Raw genomic sequence first — 20,169 nt, 5'->3', positions numbered from 1 at the left:
TCGGCTTTTCGAGATTATTCAAGATTTATTTTTTTTTTACCAATGACGAACGATGCGTAAAAAAAAAACTGCATCGGTCCAAACCGGTCTGGATCCGGGCCTGATCCTGTAGAACTTTGTACCGAAAATGTCCATTAAAAAGTTCGGCGTCTTTCTGCATTTTGTTTTGTTGTGCATCGCATAGCCTGTACTTTTCTCGATTCTCGTGTCGTTTTCTGTGTGAACTCAGCTATCAGCAGGAAGCAGCAGCATAAGCTCGCCCCCGACTGACGTTTTCAAAATAAAAGGCAACGAGCAACAGTCATAAAAGGCTTAAAAAAAAATAAAAATAAATAAACCGCAGCGTTAAGGGGAGGAACAAAATTGTCGGCGATAATGACCTCAATAATTAACGCAACGTTAGCGCGTTAACGTTGCCCAGCCCTAATATATATATATATATATATATATATATATATATATATATATATATATATATATATATATATATATATATATATATATATGTATGTGTGTGTGTGTGTGTATATATGTTATAGTGTCTGTCCTTAGACAAGACAATCTACATTGTCTCTGCCCACCCAACTGTAAAAGGGTACCGCCCTCAGCTGGAGAAGTAACCTGTGTTGGATTGGTATCCCAGCCAGGGGGGGGTCATACACTCTTATCCACTTGATATTATGAATATGGAGATCAGCACTGGCACCAATGGGCCTCAGGGGCTATATCAAGAGGTGATGGTGTTGTGGTTACACATCAGGCTTAAGACCAAAGGACCCTCAGTCCAAACCCCAGCCAGACCGAAAAGTCACTAAGGTCCTTAATCCCCCACTTCTTCCCCTTGTGCAATTCAACACTTTGCATGGCAGCACCCTGACATCAGTGTGTGTGTGAGAGAGAGAGAGAGGGAGAATGGGTGAATGTGAGGCATCATTGTAAACTGGTTTGAGCTTCAGATTCAGATGGAAAAACACTGCAGCCCATTTACTATTTATAAACCTCCCATTAAAATTTAGATTGCTTTTTTTTTCTACATACCATTCATCAGACATCAGTTGACACCAGAAGCAGTATTTTTCAGTCTTTATGTTCAAGTTTTTTAAAATATTCATTTATTTTTTGCAGGCTCAGAGGAATGAGAGAGAATCCATCAGGCAGAAACTTGCTCTTGGCAGTTTCTATGACGACGAACCAGTCATCTACACCAGCTGCAGCAGGAACGGCCTATCCTCCCGGTGGGTTTGGACCGAGTGCGTGTTTCACTGTGTGATGGCTTTGAGCGCTATGGCTTTGGAATGTCTTGCAACAATATTTTTGTTTTTCTGCCCTGAAGAGTTTAAAATTATTATCCTTCTTGCAGCAGTGCTCCTGATGATTAAACCTTTATTTATTTTTTTTGTTGTTACACTCACAGTGTTGATATATTTTTATATCCATTTGTCATCCGTGTCTGTGGGCATCCAAGCAAATGCATGATGTCGGGATTTAATCATGTCTTGTAATGGCATCATGATAGGATATAATTTTTGTGTCATTTTGTAGATCATGCTTTGGCATCCAGTAGACATCTGGCAGATGTTGCCAGATTGGTGAGTTGTATTTTTTCAATAAACAGGGCAGGGCAAGTCTGCAGTGCATCATTTGTGTCAGAAAATGTCAACTAATAGTGATCTAGACACTTTTATTTATTTATTTATTTTGGTTGTGAGAAGGCTGTGTAATTGTCACGTATCTGGGAGTCTACACAGTTACATCAGGGCACTGTCTTGAGGTCATGTGGCCAGCGTGACGGCCAGGTGATTAGTGCTTCACAACCATAAGGTTCCTGCTTCAAGACCACACATATCCATTCTCCATATAAGGTGGTGTTGCATCTGGTGTAAAGCCTGTAATGGTCACAACATAATGTAGCTCAGAATCTACGCAATTACGTCATGACAACGGTGCTACATAACATCATGGTTGAAAGGTGATATTTTCACTTCCTTGTAGAAACCTTTGTTGTATTATGTCATTTCTGAGGACCCACTGGCCATGCAGTCAATGTCAGTGTCAAATTATTTGCATGATACCTGCTTTTATAGGCTCTATGTCATACCTGAGGTATTATCAGAAACCACTGGGGGGAACCTAATTCAAAATTCAGAGAGCAATTTTTGGGCTTACAGTGGGGCAAAAAAAGTATTTAGTCAGTCCCTGATTGTGCAAGTTCTCCTACTTAGAAAGATGAGAGAGGTCTGTAATTTCCAACATAGGTACACTTCAACTATGAGAGACAAAATGAGGAAAAAAAAAAAAATCCAGGAAATCACATTGTAGGATTTTTAAAGAATTTATTTGTAAATTATGGTGGAAAATAAGTATTTGGTCACCCAAAAACAAGCATGATTTCTGGCTCTCACAGACCTGTAACTTCTTCTTTAAGAAGCTCTTCTGTCCTCCACCTGTTACCTCTATTAACGGCACCTGTTGGAACTCATCTGGATAAAAGACACCTGTCCACAGCCTCAAACAGTCAGACTCCAAACTCAACCATGGCCAAGACCAAAAAGCTGTTGAAGGACACCAGGATGAAAATTGTAGACCTGCACCAGGCTGGGAAGAGTGAATCTACAATAGTCTAGCAGGTTTGTGTGAATAAATCAACTGTGGGAGCAATTGTAAGAAAATGGAAGACATACAAGACCATTGATAATCTCCCTCGATCTGGGGCTCCACGCAAGATCTCATTGCATGGGGTCAAAATGATCATGAGAACAGTGAACAGAAATCCCAGAACTACACAGAGGGACCTGATGAATGATCTGCAGAGAGCTGGGACCAAAGTAACAAAGGCTACACACTACGTACAGAGGGACTCAAATCCTGCAGTGCCAGGCGTGTCCCCCTGCTTAAGTCAGTACATGTCCAGGCCCATCTGAAGTTTGCCAGAGAACATATGGATGAACCAGAAGAGGATTTGGAGAAAGTCATGTGGCCAGATGAAACCAAAATAGAACTTTTTGGTAAAAACTCAACGCGTTGTGTTTGGAGGAAGAAGAATGCTGAGTTGCATTCCAAGAACACCATATCTACTGTGAAGCATGGGGGTGGAAACATGCTTTGGGGCTGTTTTTTTTGCAAAGGGGACAGGACGACTGATCCGTGTTCAGGGAAGAATGAACGTGGCCATGTATCGTGAGTAGGGCTGGGCAACGTTAACGCGCTAACGTTGCGTTAATTATTGAGGTCATTATCGCCGACAATTTTGTTCCTCCCCTTAACGCTGCGGTTTTTTTTTTTTGTTTTTTGTTTTTTTTAGCCTTTTATGACTGTTGCTCGTTGCCTTTTATTTTGAAAGCGTCAGTCGGGGGCGAGCTTATGCTGCTGCTTCCTGCTGATAGCTGAGTTCACACAGAAACGACACGAGGATCGAGAAAAGTACAGGCTATGCGATGCACAACAAAACAAAATGCAGAAAGACGCCGAACTTTTGAATGGACATTTTCGGTACAAAGTTCTACAGGATCAGGCCCGGATCCAGACCGGTTTGGACCGATGCAATTTTTTTTTTTTACGCATCGTTCGTCATTGGTTAAAAAAAAAAAAAAATCTTGAATAATCTCGAAAAGCCGAACGTGTCCCCGCGGTGAACACAGCTTTTCGGTGGTTTTCATGTCATCCTATAGTCCGTAAATTATACGGATTTTTCCGAGTTTGAGTCATACGGATGTACAAATAAAGTCGGATATTCAGGGTTTGGTCTGTAATAAACTCTTTATGCAGCGCGGCTCCACTTTGAAGCCATGAACCATTGAAGCAATGCTTCGATCCAGTAGCTCGTTGGTTCTTTGATTCACTGCTCTTCAGAAACGGCAAGCTGCTTCTTAACCCCTCGCAAAGCCATTAAAATATCGTCAGTCACTTTTGTGTGGATTAAAGTCACTAACTGGGACTATTGTCTTGTTGCTGTCAAGAAACGAGAATCGTCCTCCGTTGACACAGCTCGAAACGCTGCGCGGCTGAGACAGAGTCCGGTCGGAATTAATAACTTCAAAATGAATAAAATGACACCTCTTTCCAAATGTAATACAGACAAGAAACTACAATCGACTAAAACGTTTTTTTTTCCCTCCCAAAATGAAACGTGCTGTATTTTCTTTTCAAATTACATCCTGAAGTGAAGCACAGCAGCTGTAAGCTCAGCTCAGATATATGGAAAGACATTCATGCCAATAATGTCTGAAAGGAAATGCTTTTGACAAAAACTACAGATTTTGTTTATTCCTATTTATGTCCAGAGATCAAGGATTCACCATGTAGAGTTCATTATGTACAAAGTTTAAGGATCCAGTGACCAAATTCATATTTATTTACTTTAAGACTCAATAAAATTTTCAGTTCAATTTAATCAGCTTATAAAGTGCCAAATCACAACAAAATCTAAATATACTAAAACAAATGCATCACAATTGTACACATATCAAATTGTGGTATGTGTACAATTGTGACGTACGAGGTCTGTCCATAAAGTATAGGTCCTTTTTTTTTTTTTCTTCAAAAACTATATGGATTTCATTCATATGTTTTTACGTCAGACATGCTTGAACCCTCGTGCGCATGTGTGAGTTTTTCCACGCCTGTCGGTGACGTCATTCGCCTGTGAGCACTCCTTGTGGGAGGAGTCGTCCAGCCCCTCGTCGGAATTCCTTTGTCTGAGAAGTTGCTGAGAGACTGGCGCTTTGTTTGATCAAAATTTTTTCTAAACCTGTGAGACACATCGAAGTGGACACGGTTCGAAAAATTAAGCTGGTTTTCAGTGAAAATTTTAACGGCTGATGAGAGATTTTGAGGTGATACTGTCACTTTAAGGACTTCCCACGGAGCGAGACGTCGCGCAGCGCTCTCAGGTGCCGTCATCAGCCTGTTTCAAGATGAAAACCACATTTCAGGCTCTATTGATCCAGGACGTCGTGAGAGAACAGAAGTTTCAGAAGAAGTCGGTTTCAGTATTTTATCCAGATATTCCACTGTTAAAGGAGATTTTTTTTTTAATGAAAGACGTGCAGGCGGCTTGCAGCGATGGCTCGCAGCCGCCGCGACGCTCCGCCACAGGAAAAACACCTCTCTTGGAAGCCTTAAGGACAAGTTGGAACACGTCCAGCTGTTAAACAATTTCTCATATACTCACTCCACTGAAAGCCATCAAAAGCCGCCTGGATTTTGCAAATGGTTATCAACACGGAGGTGATTTTCCTGTGCCGCTGCACTGCGCCGGCTGCGTCCCGACCGCACATCTTTCATTAAAAAAAATCTCCTTTAACAGTGGAATATCCGGATAAAATGCTGAAACCGACTTCTTCTGAAACTTCTCTGTTCTCTCACGACATCCTGGATCAATAGAGCCTGAAATGTGGAGGTTTTCAGCTTGAAACAGGCTGACGGCGGCACCTGAGAGCGCTGCACGACGTCTCGCTCCGCGGGAAGTCCTTAAAGCGACAGTATCACCTCAAAATCTCTCATCAGTCGTTAAAATTTTCACCGAAAACCAGCTTAATTTTTCGAACCGTGGCCACTTCGATGTGTCTCACAGGTTTAGAAAAAATTTTGATCAAACAAAGCACCAGTCTCTCAGCAATTTCTCAGACAAAGGAATTCCGACGAGGGGCTGGACGACTCCTCCCACAAGGAGTGCTCACAGGCGAATGACGTCAAGCATGTCTGACGTAAAAACATATGAATGAAATCCATATAGTTTTTGAAAAAAATTAAAAGGACCTATACTTTATGGACAGACCTCGTATTTGTTTTAGTACATTTAGTCATGATATGAAACAGGATAACAAATGACCTGCCAGTGGTTTTGTATTTGATTTCATTAGTGTGTTTCAGTTGAAATTTACATTTTCAAATTTATGCAATGTTCAGTTACATTTTCAAATAAAACTGTGCTTTTAAGCGGCTTTTGAATTCATTTTTGGGTTTCACATATACCATGCGATTAATCATGATTAATCACAGAAAGTCACTAAGTTAATGCGATTAAGATTTTTTTATTTTTGCCCACCCCTAATCGTGAGATTTTAAGACAAAACCTCCTTCCTTCAATGAGAGCATTGAAGATGCAACGTGGCTGGGTCTTCCAGCATGACAATGATCCCAAACACAGAAAATTATGAAGAATATGATAATGTCAAATATGAAAGGGAATATTGATCCACTTCAATTTGCATATCAGGCGGGTAAAGGAGTAGAAGATGCTAAGCTTTTTATTCTCAACTGTCTTTACAGACATTTGGAAAAGCCTCAAGCTCATGCTCGGCTTTTATTTGCTGATTTCTCTTCAGCTTTTAACTTGATGCAGCCTTGCCTTTTAATTAAGAGGTTAAGGTGTGATTTTAAATTGCCTCACCAGATGGTTGAATGGTTGGCGGACTTTTTAACGAATAGGAGACAGAGTTTTGGTAAATGGATGCGTTTCAGACTCCTTAGTTTTGTCCACAGGCTCACCACAGGGCTGTGTTCTTTCCCCCTTGCTTTTCATCTTATATACAGATGAATGCAGAAGTGTCAGGCAACGCAGCTATTTAGTTAAGTTCTCTGATGATACTGCTTTGCTGTCCCTTCTTCAGGGAGAGGAGTCAGGACATGGGGAGGCCCTTGCTGATTTTGTTTCATGGTGCGATACAAATCACTTGGAGCTAAATGTATCTAAAACGAAGGAGCTTATAATTGATTTTAGACGTAACAAAGGGTTTGCTATAGACAGCATTATTCATGGGAAAGCTGTAGAAAAAGTTCCTGCATATAAATATCTGGGCACTTTTTTTGATGAGAAGTTGAGATTCGACGTGAATACGGCAGACATTGTGAAGCGAGGGCAACAGAGAGTGTACCTCCTTCGCAAATTGAAGTCCTTCTCTGTCAGTTCTGTTATTATGGGTCGTTTTTATCAGTCTTTTATTGAAAGTCTTTTATGTTTTTCTTTCATCTGCTGGTTTCCTAGCCTGACACTGAAAGATAAAAGTAGCTTGCATAGTATCACAAAGACATGTTCAAAGATCATTGGAGTGGAAACCAGAGACCTAGCTAGTTTTTGTGAACAACAAATGGTGAGGAAGGCAAATTGTATTTTGTCTTCTCCCGGACATGTGCTGGCAGGTGAATTTTCTTTGTTGCCTTTGGGCCGTCGTTATGTTTCACCTGTCTGCAGGACAAATCGGTTGTTAAAATCTTTTATTCCTTCTGCTATCCGTCTTTTAAATTCCTTGTAAGGCGTAGATGTATGGGTATGTGGATGTAGTATGTTGCACGTTTTATGTGGATGTAGTATGTCTTTTTTTTTTTTTTTTTTGTGATGTGCCGGTATGCAGGCTGCTGAAATTAATTGCCCCTGGTGGGATGAATAAAGTTGTCTAAGTCACACTGCTCGGGCAATGGAGTGGCTCCGTAAAAAGCATTTCAAGGTCCTGGAGTGGCCAAACCAGTCTCCAGACCTCAAACCCATAGACAGTTTGTGGAGGGAGTTGAAAGTCCATATTGCCCAGCAACAGCCCCAAAACATCACTGCTCTAGAGGAGATCTGCATGGAGGAATCGGCCAAAATACCAGCTACAGTGTGTGCAAACCTGGTGAAGACTTACAGAAAACGTTTTACTTCTGTCATTGCCAACAAAGATTATGTTACAAAGTACTGAGTTGAACTTTTGTTATTGACCAAATACTTATTTTCCACCATAATTTACAAATAAATTCTTTAAAAACCCTACAATGTGATTTCCTGGAATTTTTTTTTCTCATTTTGTCTCTCATAGTTGAAGTGTACCTGTGATGAAAATTAGACCTCTCATCTTTCTAAGTAGGAGAACTTGCACAATCAGGGACTGACTAAATACTTTTTGGCCACACTGTAAATTATTCAAACTCCATGATTCTATTTGCTCCAACTGAACATTTCTCTTAAACCAAATCTTTATGGAATCAGTAGAGGCTCTACTGGCTGCAGTGGCATTCATGTTTTTGTATTCTCTGTTTTTGAGATTGGGAGATGTCTGAGAAGAGTTTATGGAGCCCTGAGGTCACTGGACAGAGGTGCCTGGCAATGCCATTACCTTTGGAAGGGACTGAAGGGACTGGTTCTTCATGTCTTACTGGATGGTTGTTAGACTTGGATGCTAACCAGTGACTTAAGGTGATGACTAAATATCTTTGGTATCAGGTCTTTACAGAGGATCCATGGGTACTTCATGTTCACATGAAGTAATTCCAGCAGTAGTGAGACTTACATGAAGTGTACTACTTGTGTCATGGGGACAACTATGACATTATAGCTATGTGTCGCTGTTCTCTGGACATGTTACAGAAGGCAGAGGCCTCAGAACTAAGAACCCAATGCAGTTTTGTAGCATTGTGGACATTGCATTGGTAGCATTAAACATTTTCATGTGAAAATGACTGGAAGCATTATGAACACCTGAGGTTCGAGATGAGAATTTTTTTAAAATCTTTTTATTTAACCAGCTTCGTCACATTGAGATCAAGATCTCTTTTGCAAGGGAGACCTGGGCATTGGGCAATTATAGTTTCCAATTCACTTAACATGTGGACATCAGTGACTTAAGGACCACAAGCTTCTATTTAATCCAGTTGAACATTTGTATCACAAATGAAGAGGATTCTTGCTTTAACCTTTGACACCAGATAAATGATCCACATTCTTGGTGCACTGCAGAATGTGACACCAAAATCTAGATGATACGCTCAGTCCATGAATTTCTTTGGGATAGACAGCTTGTAACATTTTTTTTTCTTTTTTTTTTTTCCTGGTGTTCTACAAGTGCAGCACTATAGTTTTTGAGGAAATGGCAAAAGTCATGAAATTCATCCATTAGCAAAATTGAGCATTTTCACAGCCAGCAGAGGGAGCTACTCAGAAGCTGCTTTTGTCAATGGAGTGGAATGATGAAAGTGAAACTCATTTGAGTGTATTGTCTTATTTCCTTAAAGGTCAGGTTTAAATAACATATAAAAAGGTTTTCTGATGACAGTGAGCCATGCAGACAGTAGAGGGCGGGTCAGTAGATGTGTGTGTTTGTATGAGACACATACATGTGTATGACACACATAGATGGAAAGTGAAAGACCTCCTGGAATACCATCAGGCTGTTTACAGTCAGTCCAAGTGGTCAGCCAGTGAGCTATGAGCAGAACAGATGTGAATCTACAAACCACCAACAGGCACGGCGGATGTGCTGCAGTGGTTTCCTGCTTTTTCATGATGCCTGGCTGAAACAGGAAGTGTTTGATCCTGCAGCTAAATGACATTTTGAAGAATTTGACACAGCGTGCTAAAGGTCGCACTTTGAAAACATAAAAAAAACAAACAAACAAAAAAAACAATGCAATGCATTTGAAAAATATGCAACTGACTTTCAAAAAAACACTCATTTTTGAAATGAACTTTGTAAGTTAAAATGGGTAGTGTTTATAAAATAGGTAGCTGACATTTTTCTTTGTAAGTTAAAGTCTTAATTTTCACAGTGGTAGCAAATGTATGACAGACTATATTTTAAACTGCAAATTAAACTTGTACTGCAAAAAGGTTTTAGGATGACAAATATCCAGTATTTTGAAATAAATGTAAAGAGAAACAAGTATCCATTTTAGACTATCCAACATGCATGATTTTTCTGAGGTGATAAAACTGCAAAAAAGAAAAAAAATTCCTGCAATTTATCAGAAAATGTGGTTGTAATTATCAATACACACACACAGTGCCTTGCAAAAGTATTCAGCCTGTTGTGTGGGCTGCTGAAGAGGAGGTACTGCTGGCCCACCACCACCAGAGGGCGCCCTGCTTGGAGTGCGGGCTCCAAGCACGAGAGGGCGCCAGACCCAGAAGAAGTGACAGCTGTCACTCATCCTCTGCACCAGCTGTCACTCGTTCATCATCACCACCATAAAAGCCGGACTGCAACTCCACCTCCCCGCCGAGAAATCGACTACCATTACCAAGGTAATTTCTCTGTGAACTTAAGACTGTATATCTGTCTAAACTCTTTTTTGCAGCCGTTTTCCTGTCGGTGAGACTCGTCTGTGGAGGTGGCGTTTGAGGTGTTCAGCGACGGCTTCGCAACACCTCCCACCCAGATAAGTGCTCAAATAGGAGCTGCATGAGTGTGTGCTTGGAGGTGGAGGCGCTTCCTCCCTCGTTAACTGTGGATTTACTGAGTGTGCGGACTCACACTCACTCATCATATTTCTGCTTTCTGCCAGCAGTACCAGGGTCGACAGCCGAAGACAGAGGCCACCTGGGGACTCGGGACTTGGCGGCTCCGGTGTTCTTCAGACCGTTGGTGGTGGAAGCCGTGTGAGACGCAGCTTCTCTCTCGTCGGGGGTCTTCTATCTTCGAGCCTGCCCACACGTCACCTGGTGTTAAATTGACTGTGCAGATTACAGTACGTTTCGTTGTGTATTATCGCAACATTAAATTGTTACCTTTTTGGCTTATTCATTGTCCGTTCATTTGCGCCCCCTGTTGTGGGTCCGTGCTACGACACCTTCCCAACAGGATTTCTCGGCCATCGTCATGGATTCCGAGGGGCGTCAACCCGAGCTTGAACGGCCAATGGAAGAGCCAGGAGCGCAGGCGTCAGCGGGAGGCGTGAGTGAATCTAACCGCCTTCACGGCTCGGTTAGATTTAGTGACCGAGCAGAGTGTCCTCCTTAATCGGAGGGTGGAGGCTCTCACCGCCAGGGTGGAAGCGCGCGATCAGGGCGCTGCTGCAGCCACTCCTCTGGCTGGTCCTGGGCCTGTATCAGACGTTCCACTGGTCATTCAACGAACCCCCCCACCGTCCCCTGAAGCATACATAAGCCCTCCGGAACTGTACGGGGGCTGTGTCGAGACGTGCGCGGACTTCCTCATGCAGTGTTCGCTCGTCTTTTCACAGCGCCCTGTCATGTACGCATCAGATGCTAGCCGGGTGGCTTATGTTGTTAATTTGCTTCGAGGAGAGGCACGCGCATGGGCTACGGCGCTTTGGGAGCAGGATTCACGGCTCCTAACGTCTTATACTGGGTTTGTACGGGAGTTCAAACAAGTGTTTGATCATCCCAACAGAGGCGAGACCGCTTCGAATGTGCTGCTGTCGATGAGACAGGGGCGCCGTAGCGCAGCCGAGTATGCAGTCGACTTCCGCATCGTGGCGGCGAGGTCCGGCTGGAATAACGTTGCGCTCCGCGCCGCCTTTGTAAATGGACTGTCCCCGGTCCTTAAGGAGCACCTGCTAGCTAAGGAGGAACCGCGGGATTTTGACGGGCTTGTCGATTTAGTTATACGCTTAGACAACCATTTAAACGAGCATCGTCGGGAGCAGGCCGGGGGGCGTGACCGGGCACGAGCCGTCCCTCCCCCTTCCGGTTCCGACAAGGTGACGTCGTCCCCATGCTTCACTGCCAGAGAGCTCCGTGTGGCTACAGCTCCCCCTGCTGAGGAGGCTAGGAACACGAGCAGGGCCAAAGTGAAAACAAATGTCAGACAAAGGAGGCTGGCCCGCGGGGAGTGTTTTGTCTGCGGCTCTTGCGAGCACATGCAGAGGGACTGCCCCAAAACGGTCAAACTACAACGCCCGTCCTTAGAAACTGGGATAAGGGTGGGCCATAACACGTACGCGGGAAAAACCCCGCAAATCTGCACAAATCCCAGTAACAATCCTTTGTGGGGATTTAACCCTTCACGCCCCAGCACTGGTAGACACGGGGTCTGAAGGGAATCTGCTGGACAGCAGATGGGTAAAGGAAGTAGGGCTCCCTCTGGTGGCTCTGCCGACAGCATTGCGGGTGCGAGCACTAGATGGCACCCTGCTTCCATTAATCACACATCAGACACAACCAGTGACTTTGGTTGTGTCTGGGAATCACAGGGAGGAGATAGTGTTCCATGTAACACCTTCTACCTCCCGAGTGATTTTGGGCTTTCCATGGATGGTGAAGCACAATCCCCGGATAGATTGGCCGTGCGGGGTAGTCACGCAGTGGAGCGAAACCTGCCACCGGGAGTGTTTAGGATCCTCGGTCCCTCCCGGCACTACGGCTAATGAGGAGGTCAAAGTCCCCCCCAATCTATCGGCGGTGCCAAAGGAGTACCATGATCTTGCTGACATTTTCAGCAAAGATCTGGCGCTCACTCTTCCCCCGCACCGACCGTATGATTGTGCCATCGATTTGGTCCCGGGCGCTGAGTACCCGTCCAGTAGGTTGTACAACCTCTCACGTCCGGAACGCGAATCAATGGAGACCTACATCCGGGACTCCTTAGCTGCCGGGCTGATCCGGAACTCCACCTCCCCGATGGGTGCTGGTTTCTTTTTTGTGGGTAAAAAAGACGGCGGACTCCGTCCATGCATTGATTACAGAGGGCTGAACGAGATCACAGTTCGCAACCGATACCCGTTACCTCTGTTGGATTCAGTGTTCACGCCCCTGCATGGAGCCCAAATTTTCACTAAATTGGATCTTAGAAACGCGTACCACCTGGTTCGGATCCGGAAGGGAGATGAATGGAAGACGGCATTCAACACCCCGTTAGGTCATTTTGAGTACCTGGTCATGCTGTTCGGCCTCACTAACGCCCCCGCGACGTTCCAAGCTTTGGTAAATGACGCCTTGCGGGACTTCCTGCATCGGTTCGTCTTCGTATATCTGGACGATATACTCATCTTTTCCCCGGACCCTGAGACCCATGTCCAGCATGTACGTCAGGTCCTACAGCGGTTGTTGGAGAACCGGCTGTTTGTGAAGGGCGAGAAGTGCGAGTTCCACCGCACGTCTTTGTCCTTCCTGGGGTTCATCATCTCCTCCAACTCCGTCGCCCCTGATCCGGCTAAGGTTGCGGCGGTGAGAGATTGGCCCCAACCAACAAGCCGCAGGAAACTACAGCAGTTCCTAGGCTTTGCAAATTTCTACAGGAGGTTCATTAAAGGTTACAGTCAGGTAGTTAGCCCCCTGACTGCCCTGACCTCCACCAAGGTCCCCTTCGCCTGGTCGGATCGGTGCGAAGCCGCGTTCCAGGAGTTGAAACGCCGGTTCTCGACTGCACCAGTTCTGGTGCAGCCTGATCCTGATCACCAGTACATAGTAGAAGTGGACGCCTCTGACTCAGGGATAGGAGCCGTGCTGTCCCAGAGCGTGGAGGCTGATAAGGTTCTCCATCCTTGTGCCTTTTATTCCCGGAGGTTGACCCCCGCTGAACGGAACTATGACGTCGGCAATCGGGAACTTCTTGCGGTGAAGGAGGCTCTTGAAGAGTGGAGACACCTGCTGGAGGGGGCATCGTTGCCCTTCACGGTTTTCACGGACCATCGGAACCTGGAGTACATCCGGACCGCCAAGCGGCTGAACCCCAGGAAAGCCCGCTGGTCTCTGTTCTTCGGGCGCTTTGACTTCCAGATCATGTATCGCCCCGGGACCAAGAACCAAAAACCAGATGCATTGTCCCGGGTGCACGAAGAAGAAGCCAAAGCGGGGCTGTCGAACCCCACCGAAACCATCATCCCCGAGTCCACTGTCGTGGCCACCCTCACCTGGGACGTGGAGAAGACTGTCCGGGAGGCCCTGACAAGGAGCCCGGACCCGGGGACTGGCCCCAAGAACTGACTGTACGTCCCACCAGAGGCAAGAGCTGCCGTATTGGACTTCTGTCACGGGTCCAAGTTGTCCTGTCATCCCGGAGTGCGTAGGACCATGGCAGTAGTCCAGCAGCGCTTCTGGTGGGCGTCCCTGGAAACCGACGTCCGGGACTACGTCCAGGCCTGTACCATCTGCGCCAGGGGCAAGGCAGACCATCGGAGGACGACGGGCCTCCTCCAACCCCTGCCAGTGCCTCATCGCCCCTGGTCTCACATCGGCCTGGATTTCATCACGGGCCTCCCGCCGTCCCAGGGCAACACCGTGATTCTCACAATAGTGGACCGGTTCTCCAAGGCGGCCCACTTCGTGGCCCTCCCGAAGCTCCCGACGGCCCAGGAGACGGCAGACCTCCTGGTCCACCACGTCATGCGGCTGCATGGGATACCATCGGACGTTGTATCAGATCGTGGTACCACCCCCAGACCAATGGCCAGGCAGAGCGGGCCAACCAGGAGTTGGAGCAGGCCCTTCGGTGTGTCACCTCCGTGCATCCGGCGGCCTGGAGTCACCATCTGGCCTGGATCGAGTATGCCCACAACAGCCAAGTTTCGTCTGCTACTGGCCTCTCCCCTTTTGAGGCATGTTTGGGGTACCAGCCCCCATTGTTCCCGCTGGTGGAGGGAGAGGTCGGTGTGACCTCGGTCCAGGCCCACCTCAGGAGGTGCCGCCGGGTGTGGCGGGCCGCCCGCTCTGCCCTGTTAAAGGCCCGGACGAGGGCCAAGGCCCATGCGGACCGCCGGCGTTCCCCGGCCCCCACATACCAGCCCGGGCAGGAGGTGTGGCTCTCGACCAAGGACATCCCTTTGTGTGTCGACTGCCCAAAGTTGAAAGACAGATTCATTGGACCCTTTAAGATCCTCAAGATCATCAACCCGGCCACAGTGAAGCTTCAACTCCCGGCTTCACTGCGGATTCACCCTGTCTTTCATGTTTCCCGTCTCAAACCACACCGCACCTCGCACCTCTGTACTCCGGGACCTACGCCGCCTCCTGCCCGGCTCATTGACGGGGAGCCTGCCTGGACAGTCCGCAGGCTCCTGGACGTCCGTCGTAAGGGCCGGGGTTTCCAATATCTGGTGGACTGGGAGGGGTATGGACCTGAAGAACGCTCCTGGGTGAAGAGGAGCTTCATCCTGGACCCGGCCCTCCTGGCCGAGTTCTACGCAAGACATCCGGACAAGCCTGGTCGGACGCCAGGAGGCGCCCGTTGAGGGGGGGGTCTTGTTGTGTGGGCCGCTGAAGAGGAGGTACTACTGGCCCACCACCACCAGAGGGCGCCCTGCTTGGAGTGCGGGCTCCAAGCACGAGAGGGCGCCAGACCCAGAAGAAGTGACAGCTGTCACTCATCCTCTGCACCAGCTGTCACTCGTTCATCATCACCACCATAAAAGCCGGACTGCAACTCCACCTGCCCGCCGAGAAATCGACTACCATTACCAAGGTAATTTCTCTGTGAACTTAAGACTGTATATCTGTCTAAACTCTTTTTTGCAGCCGTTTTCCTGTCGGTGAGACTCGTCTGTGGAGGTGGCGTTTGAGGTGTTCAGCGACGGCTTCGCAACACCTCCCACCCAGATAAGTGCTCAAACAGGAGCTGCATGAGTGTGTGCTTGGAGGTGGAGGCGCTTCCTCCCTCGTTAACTGTGGATTTACTGAGTGTGCGGACTCACACTCACTCATCATATTTCTGCTTTCTGCCAGCAGTACCAGGGTCGACAGCCGAAGACAGAGGCCACCTGGGGACTCGGGACTTGGCGGCTCCGGTGTTCTTCAGACCGTTGGTGGTGGAAGCCGTGTGAGACGCAGCTTCTCTCTCGTCGGGGGTCTTCTATCTTCGAGCCTGCCCACACGTCACCTGGTGTTAAATTGACTGTGCAGATTACAGTACGTTTCGTTGTGTATTATCGCAACATTAAATTGTTACCTTTTTGGCTTATTCATTGTCCGTTCATTTGCACCCCCTGTTGTGGGTCCGTGCTACGACACCTTCCCAACACAGCCCCTTGGAATTTCCTGCATTTTAAATTGTTTATGCCATTTCAAATACAAAAAGTAAAGTAAATTGAATTGAATTGAATTTATAAGACACCCATGGAACAAAATTTCACTCACATACAACAACAAAACTCATAAAGTAGTCAAAGAAAAAAAGAGACAGTAAGAAAAAAATTAACAACGTACACGGTGTCTAAGCTCATCAACACCTACACACCTCCATGAAGTCAAATCAAACAAGGAATACTCGTATGTGCCTGTTCATAAATGCTAATTTCTAAACAAAATCTGAACAACAGCAGCTCACGATTACAATTAAAAGAAAACAAATATTTCCCAAAGAGCTCCCAATACAAGCTGGTTACCACCTACATATTTCAGTAGAAAAGGTTCAAGTATAACACCTTCATACAACACAAATCAACCACTTTCATCTAATACATATCTGGAGAATACCATTTGTTTGTATAAATATTTGAACCGGTTCATATCTGGACAAATAAATCAGGCTTCTCAATATAAAAATTTCTAAAATTATCTTCCTTAAACTCAAACTCAAAGCAATTTGATATAAATTAATTAAAAATATAAAAGCCAAGATGATGCATTGCATAAGTAGTAGAAGGCTTTGGTATAATACCTGTAAATAATCAGTTTTATTGCCAGTCTTCTTCAGACAAGTCAAGGGATGGATACATGAACATTTCCAAGTCACTGAATATGTCCTGAACTTTATTTACATCAGCTGTGAAGAAATACAAACAGTATGAAACACTATGGTAAATCTGTGCGGAGTAGACAGTTCTCAAAAAGTGAGTGACTATCCAAGAAGGAGAAGAGTGAGGAAAGCCACCAAGACACCCAGACAACCCAGAAGTAGTTATAGGCCTATGTGACTGTGATTGGAGAAATTGCACATAGCGGATGTTTTGAATTTATTTTTATCACCAGTTATACAGCTTAATGATGAAATGGTATAGAGGAGGATTTTCTTAAAAAGACCTGAAAGTTCAGCTAAAGTTTGCCAGAAAGTACATTTGAGATGCAAGCCTAGATTTGATGCTTTGGTGAAAGAAAATCTTTCACTTCATTTTTTAAATTTCAATTTCAATGTACGCGTATTTAGTTTATATAGCGCCAAATCACAACAAAGCTCCCTCAAGGCGCTTCACACAGGTAAGGTCTTTCATCTACCTTCACCAACTGCACTCCTTTCAACTGCACAGTTGTACCATGCTCTCCCTCATTCACACACATGCTCCATCTTGTTCCTACTGATTTTCATTCACGTTCTCTCCAGAGCATATCTCCACATGCTCTCTAATAATAATAATAATAATACATTCATGATGTGCTGTACATGGTTTTTTTTTGTTGTTTTCCTTCCCCTTAATGAGATTCCAATGTACCTTCCAGTCCATTCTGAAAAATGTTTTTGTTTTACTTTGCATAACACTACACATGATATATTTCTAATGCTGGATATTCTCATATTGAACCGCAACTGAAATGCCCTTCCCTAATACTGTAGAATGCAAAAACTGAAAACCTTCTTGTAATAGCACTGAACAGATCATGCTGGAGGGATGATCTGGCCTGGGGCCCCCTTTGGAGTTCATAGGAGGAACAGCAGGTCATGGCTGAGGAGAAGGATCTCTGTGAGGATAGTGGAAGGATGGCTCAGAATTGACAAAATAAAATAGATCTTACTAAAAAGCATTGCACATGAGATAAATCAGAGCTGATATGAATGAGAAGGTTTTCTGTTATAGTGGGGAAGACACAAAGTTTCATTATACAAGTACAAAGATTACATTGTCTGAAAAGATGGTTAACCACAGCTATTGCACCTACAGCATGTTTTCATTTCATCAATGAGATAATTTTTGGTAACTGTGAGGACCTTTGTCTTTTCATTGATTGGAGGGAGGCGCTTTCCAAGTGTTACTGTCAGAGGAAGTGTATTTCTGTGTTCCACGTGCTCCTAAAGAAGAAGTGATGCTTGGTCTAAGTGAGGCTCTGATCAGAGTAATTGGTCACATGACTTTCATTTGAGATAACGGTGCATTCTGAGGTTTACTTAAGGGAGGAAATTCCGTGGCCCCTTAGTTTCATTTGTGACATCACAAAGAAGTTATTGTTCTTATCCTTGCATTCAATAAAGGTGTTCTTTTAAAATAAACAAAAACAAAACCCTGAGGTTGGCATTTCCATGACGACTACACATTGATTTCACATTCGTTATTTTGTGTCATTAGAGCTTTAGGTCGCTGTTGTTCCTTCTTGAGATCGCCACTTGATTACATCACATATTCAAGGTTTACTGGTTCTTGTCACATACACACACACACACACACACATACGGTCTACACAGAAATGATTATTTCAGATTTTTGTGCCACACTGTATTCCATGTGCATGTTGAACAACTTTTTAAAAATTATTCTGAAAGAGTACATCTAAAATTGAATTTCACATTTTTATTTGGCTTTCTTTCTGTATTTCATGGATGCTCCTTATCCTATATACGTATACACACACACACTGCAGTTTCCACCACACTTGCTGTATGCATTTAGAGTGACCCCAGAATTGCCCTGAAAGGGTGTGTTTTGGCAAAGTTCAAGGTCATTGGGGTCAAAGGTCAAATTTTGGTCCATCTGTATTTGTTCCCCTCACTCCTTTCTTGTCCTTTGGCCAACTCCCACCAATCTTGATACACTATGTGGATGACAGTCAACTCCAGAACTGGCCTTAAAGGGTTTGTTTTGACAAAGGATAAGGATAATGGGTTCAAATGGCAAATTTATTTATTTTACTCCAATGTCCATCAAACATGGCACACTTATGTAAGGGGCTTTTGGAATTTCCCTTGGCATCAAATTTACCAACGGTCAATCACTGGAGTTAAGGTGATTGGGGTCAAAATCAAAGCCAATGTTTTTCACTCCAGTTTACACCGAATGTAGCACACATGCATGCAGGCAGATTCTGGAATTGCCCATTTGATGTCAAAGTTACCAAAGGTCATGCCTGCCCTTTTGCTGACTTCTACCAAACATGGTTTGTCAATGAATGTTAACCTCAAAACTGCTGTTAAAAAATCAATTTGGCAAACGTCAACAAATTTAATTTACAACTCGATTTGGGCAAAATGTGGCACACTTGGGTGGATTCCAGAATTGCCCTGTCAAGGGCAGACAGAGGCCTATCATTTGGGTTAAGGTCAAGCTGACTGAGGTCAAATGTCAGCCACCATAGCCACTACTGTTTTCATGCCCACAGGTACTATTACAAAGTATATTTGAACTATGCTTCCTATATTGTCTCTGTTTTACTCTCCTCTTAAATTTAATTGTATAAGCTCTGTGAAACTTAATAAGTTAATCAAATGTCTTCCAAAGATCTCCTTCCTTTATCTAAAGCCTCTGTATTTAAACCGCTGATCTGCTCCGGATTCTTTGACTGACGATGAAGGTTCTCATTCTTTGTTTTTGTCGTGTCTCCGTTTTGCTCCTCAGACTGCAGAATGGGGTGAACCTGCAGGTGTGTTTTGTTAATGACAGCAGCAGCGACAAAGACAGTGACGCCGAAGACAGCAGAACAGAGACCAGCCTGGACACACCTCTGTCCCCTGTGGTATGCACTTTGTGTGTTTTTGTCTTTATGCTTTGATCCTTGGGGGCTGTTGTCTCATAAATTGTGTGTTTTATCATTATGCATCTTCTGCAGAGTAAGCAGAGCTCATCCTTATCAGATCGAGACACCACAGAGGAGGACTCGGACCCGTTAGATGACTGTGGAGGCTTCTGGAGGGTACAACGGAGGCTCCAGGAGGAGGCCCGGGTGGCTCTGGCCCTGGCGCGACCTATGGCCCGCATGCAGGTGGAGGTGGAGAGGCAAATCCAACAGCACAGACGCTCACCTGTGGCTGATTTGGTTAGTCGGTGTGTGTGTGTGGCTCCTCAAAGTGATTACATTTTAGAAAATAATTCAGGACAGGGAAGAGGTGAAACAAAGTGAAAACAGAAGCAAATGATTGATGTTACAGTAACACAATCCAGGCTACATAAGGGACTTAACATGACCTCAAGAAAAGGTTCCACCAGGTTTATAAATAGTTTCTGTGTCTTAACAAAGAGAAAACCCCTAACTGTTAGTCAGCAACTATTAGGTTTTTCTACTGCTGATGGGTAACGGAGGACTGATCACGTCTGTTTGAACAAGGAGTGGCTTTGTTGCCCGGCAGAACGAGGCATTGAAAATGAAAGAAAATGACAAATAAGCTCATTTCAAGCTCCTACATGTAAGCACAACCACACCTGCTCCTGATCAGATTTTGGCCTGCAACAATCCCAGGCATGCCCAGTAAGTGGCAGACAGGTATGTGGTATACGTTACCCAACCCAGTCTCACGGATTGTCGTGATTCAGCAGCATGAAATATACATTAATCTATTGGTTTGTCATATTGTCACGAAAAGTGCAAAATTCTCATCATGAGAG

The 20,169-nt window shown here is 45.0% G+C and overlaps 1 protein-coding gene across 1 annotated transcript in view; it reads left to right on the top strand.

Moving 5' to 3' along the window:
- The window catches only part of zgc:153615 (uncharacterized protein LOC777747 homolog), a 35,769-nt gene that overhangs the window by 7,120 nt on the left and 8,480 nt on the right, over nt 1-20,169 (top strand). The window contains exons 2-4 of the mRNA XM_034183295.1: nt 1,126-1,235; nt 19,186-19,303; nt 19,397-19,603. Coding sequence (XP_034039186.1) covers nt 1,126-1,235; nt 19,186-19,303; nt 19,397-19,603 — 435 coding nt within the window. The remainder of the gene's footprint in view (nt 1-1,125; nt 1,236-19,185; nt 19,304-19,396; nt 19,604-20,169) is intronic.

Source organism: Thalassophryne amazonica, chromosome 12, assembly GCF_902500255.1.
Source record: "Thalassophryne amazonica chromosome 12, fThaAma1.1, whole genome shotgun sequence".
NCBI classification, from domain to species: Eukaryota; Metazoa; Chordata; class Actinopteri; order Batrachoidiformes; family Batrachoididae; genus Thalassophryne; species Thalassophryne amazonica.
The sequence above is the reverse complement of the archived record's forward strand: the minus strand, read 5'-3'. Positions and strand labels throughout refer to the sequence as shown.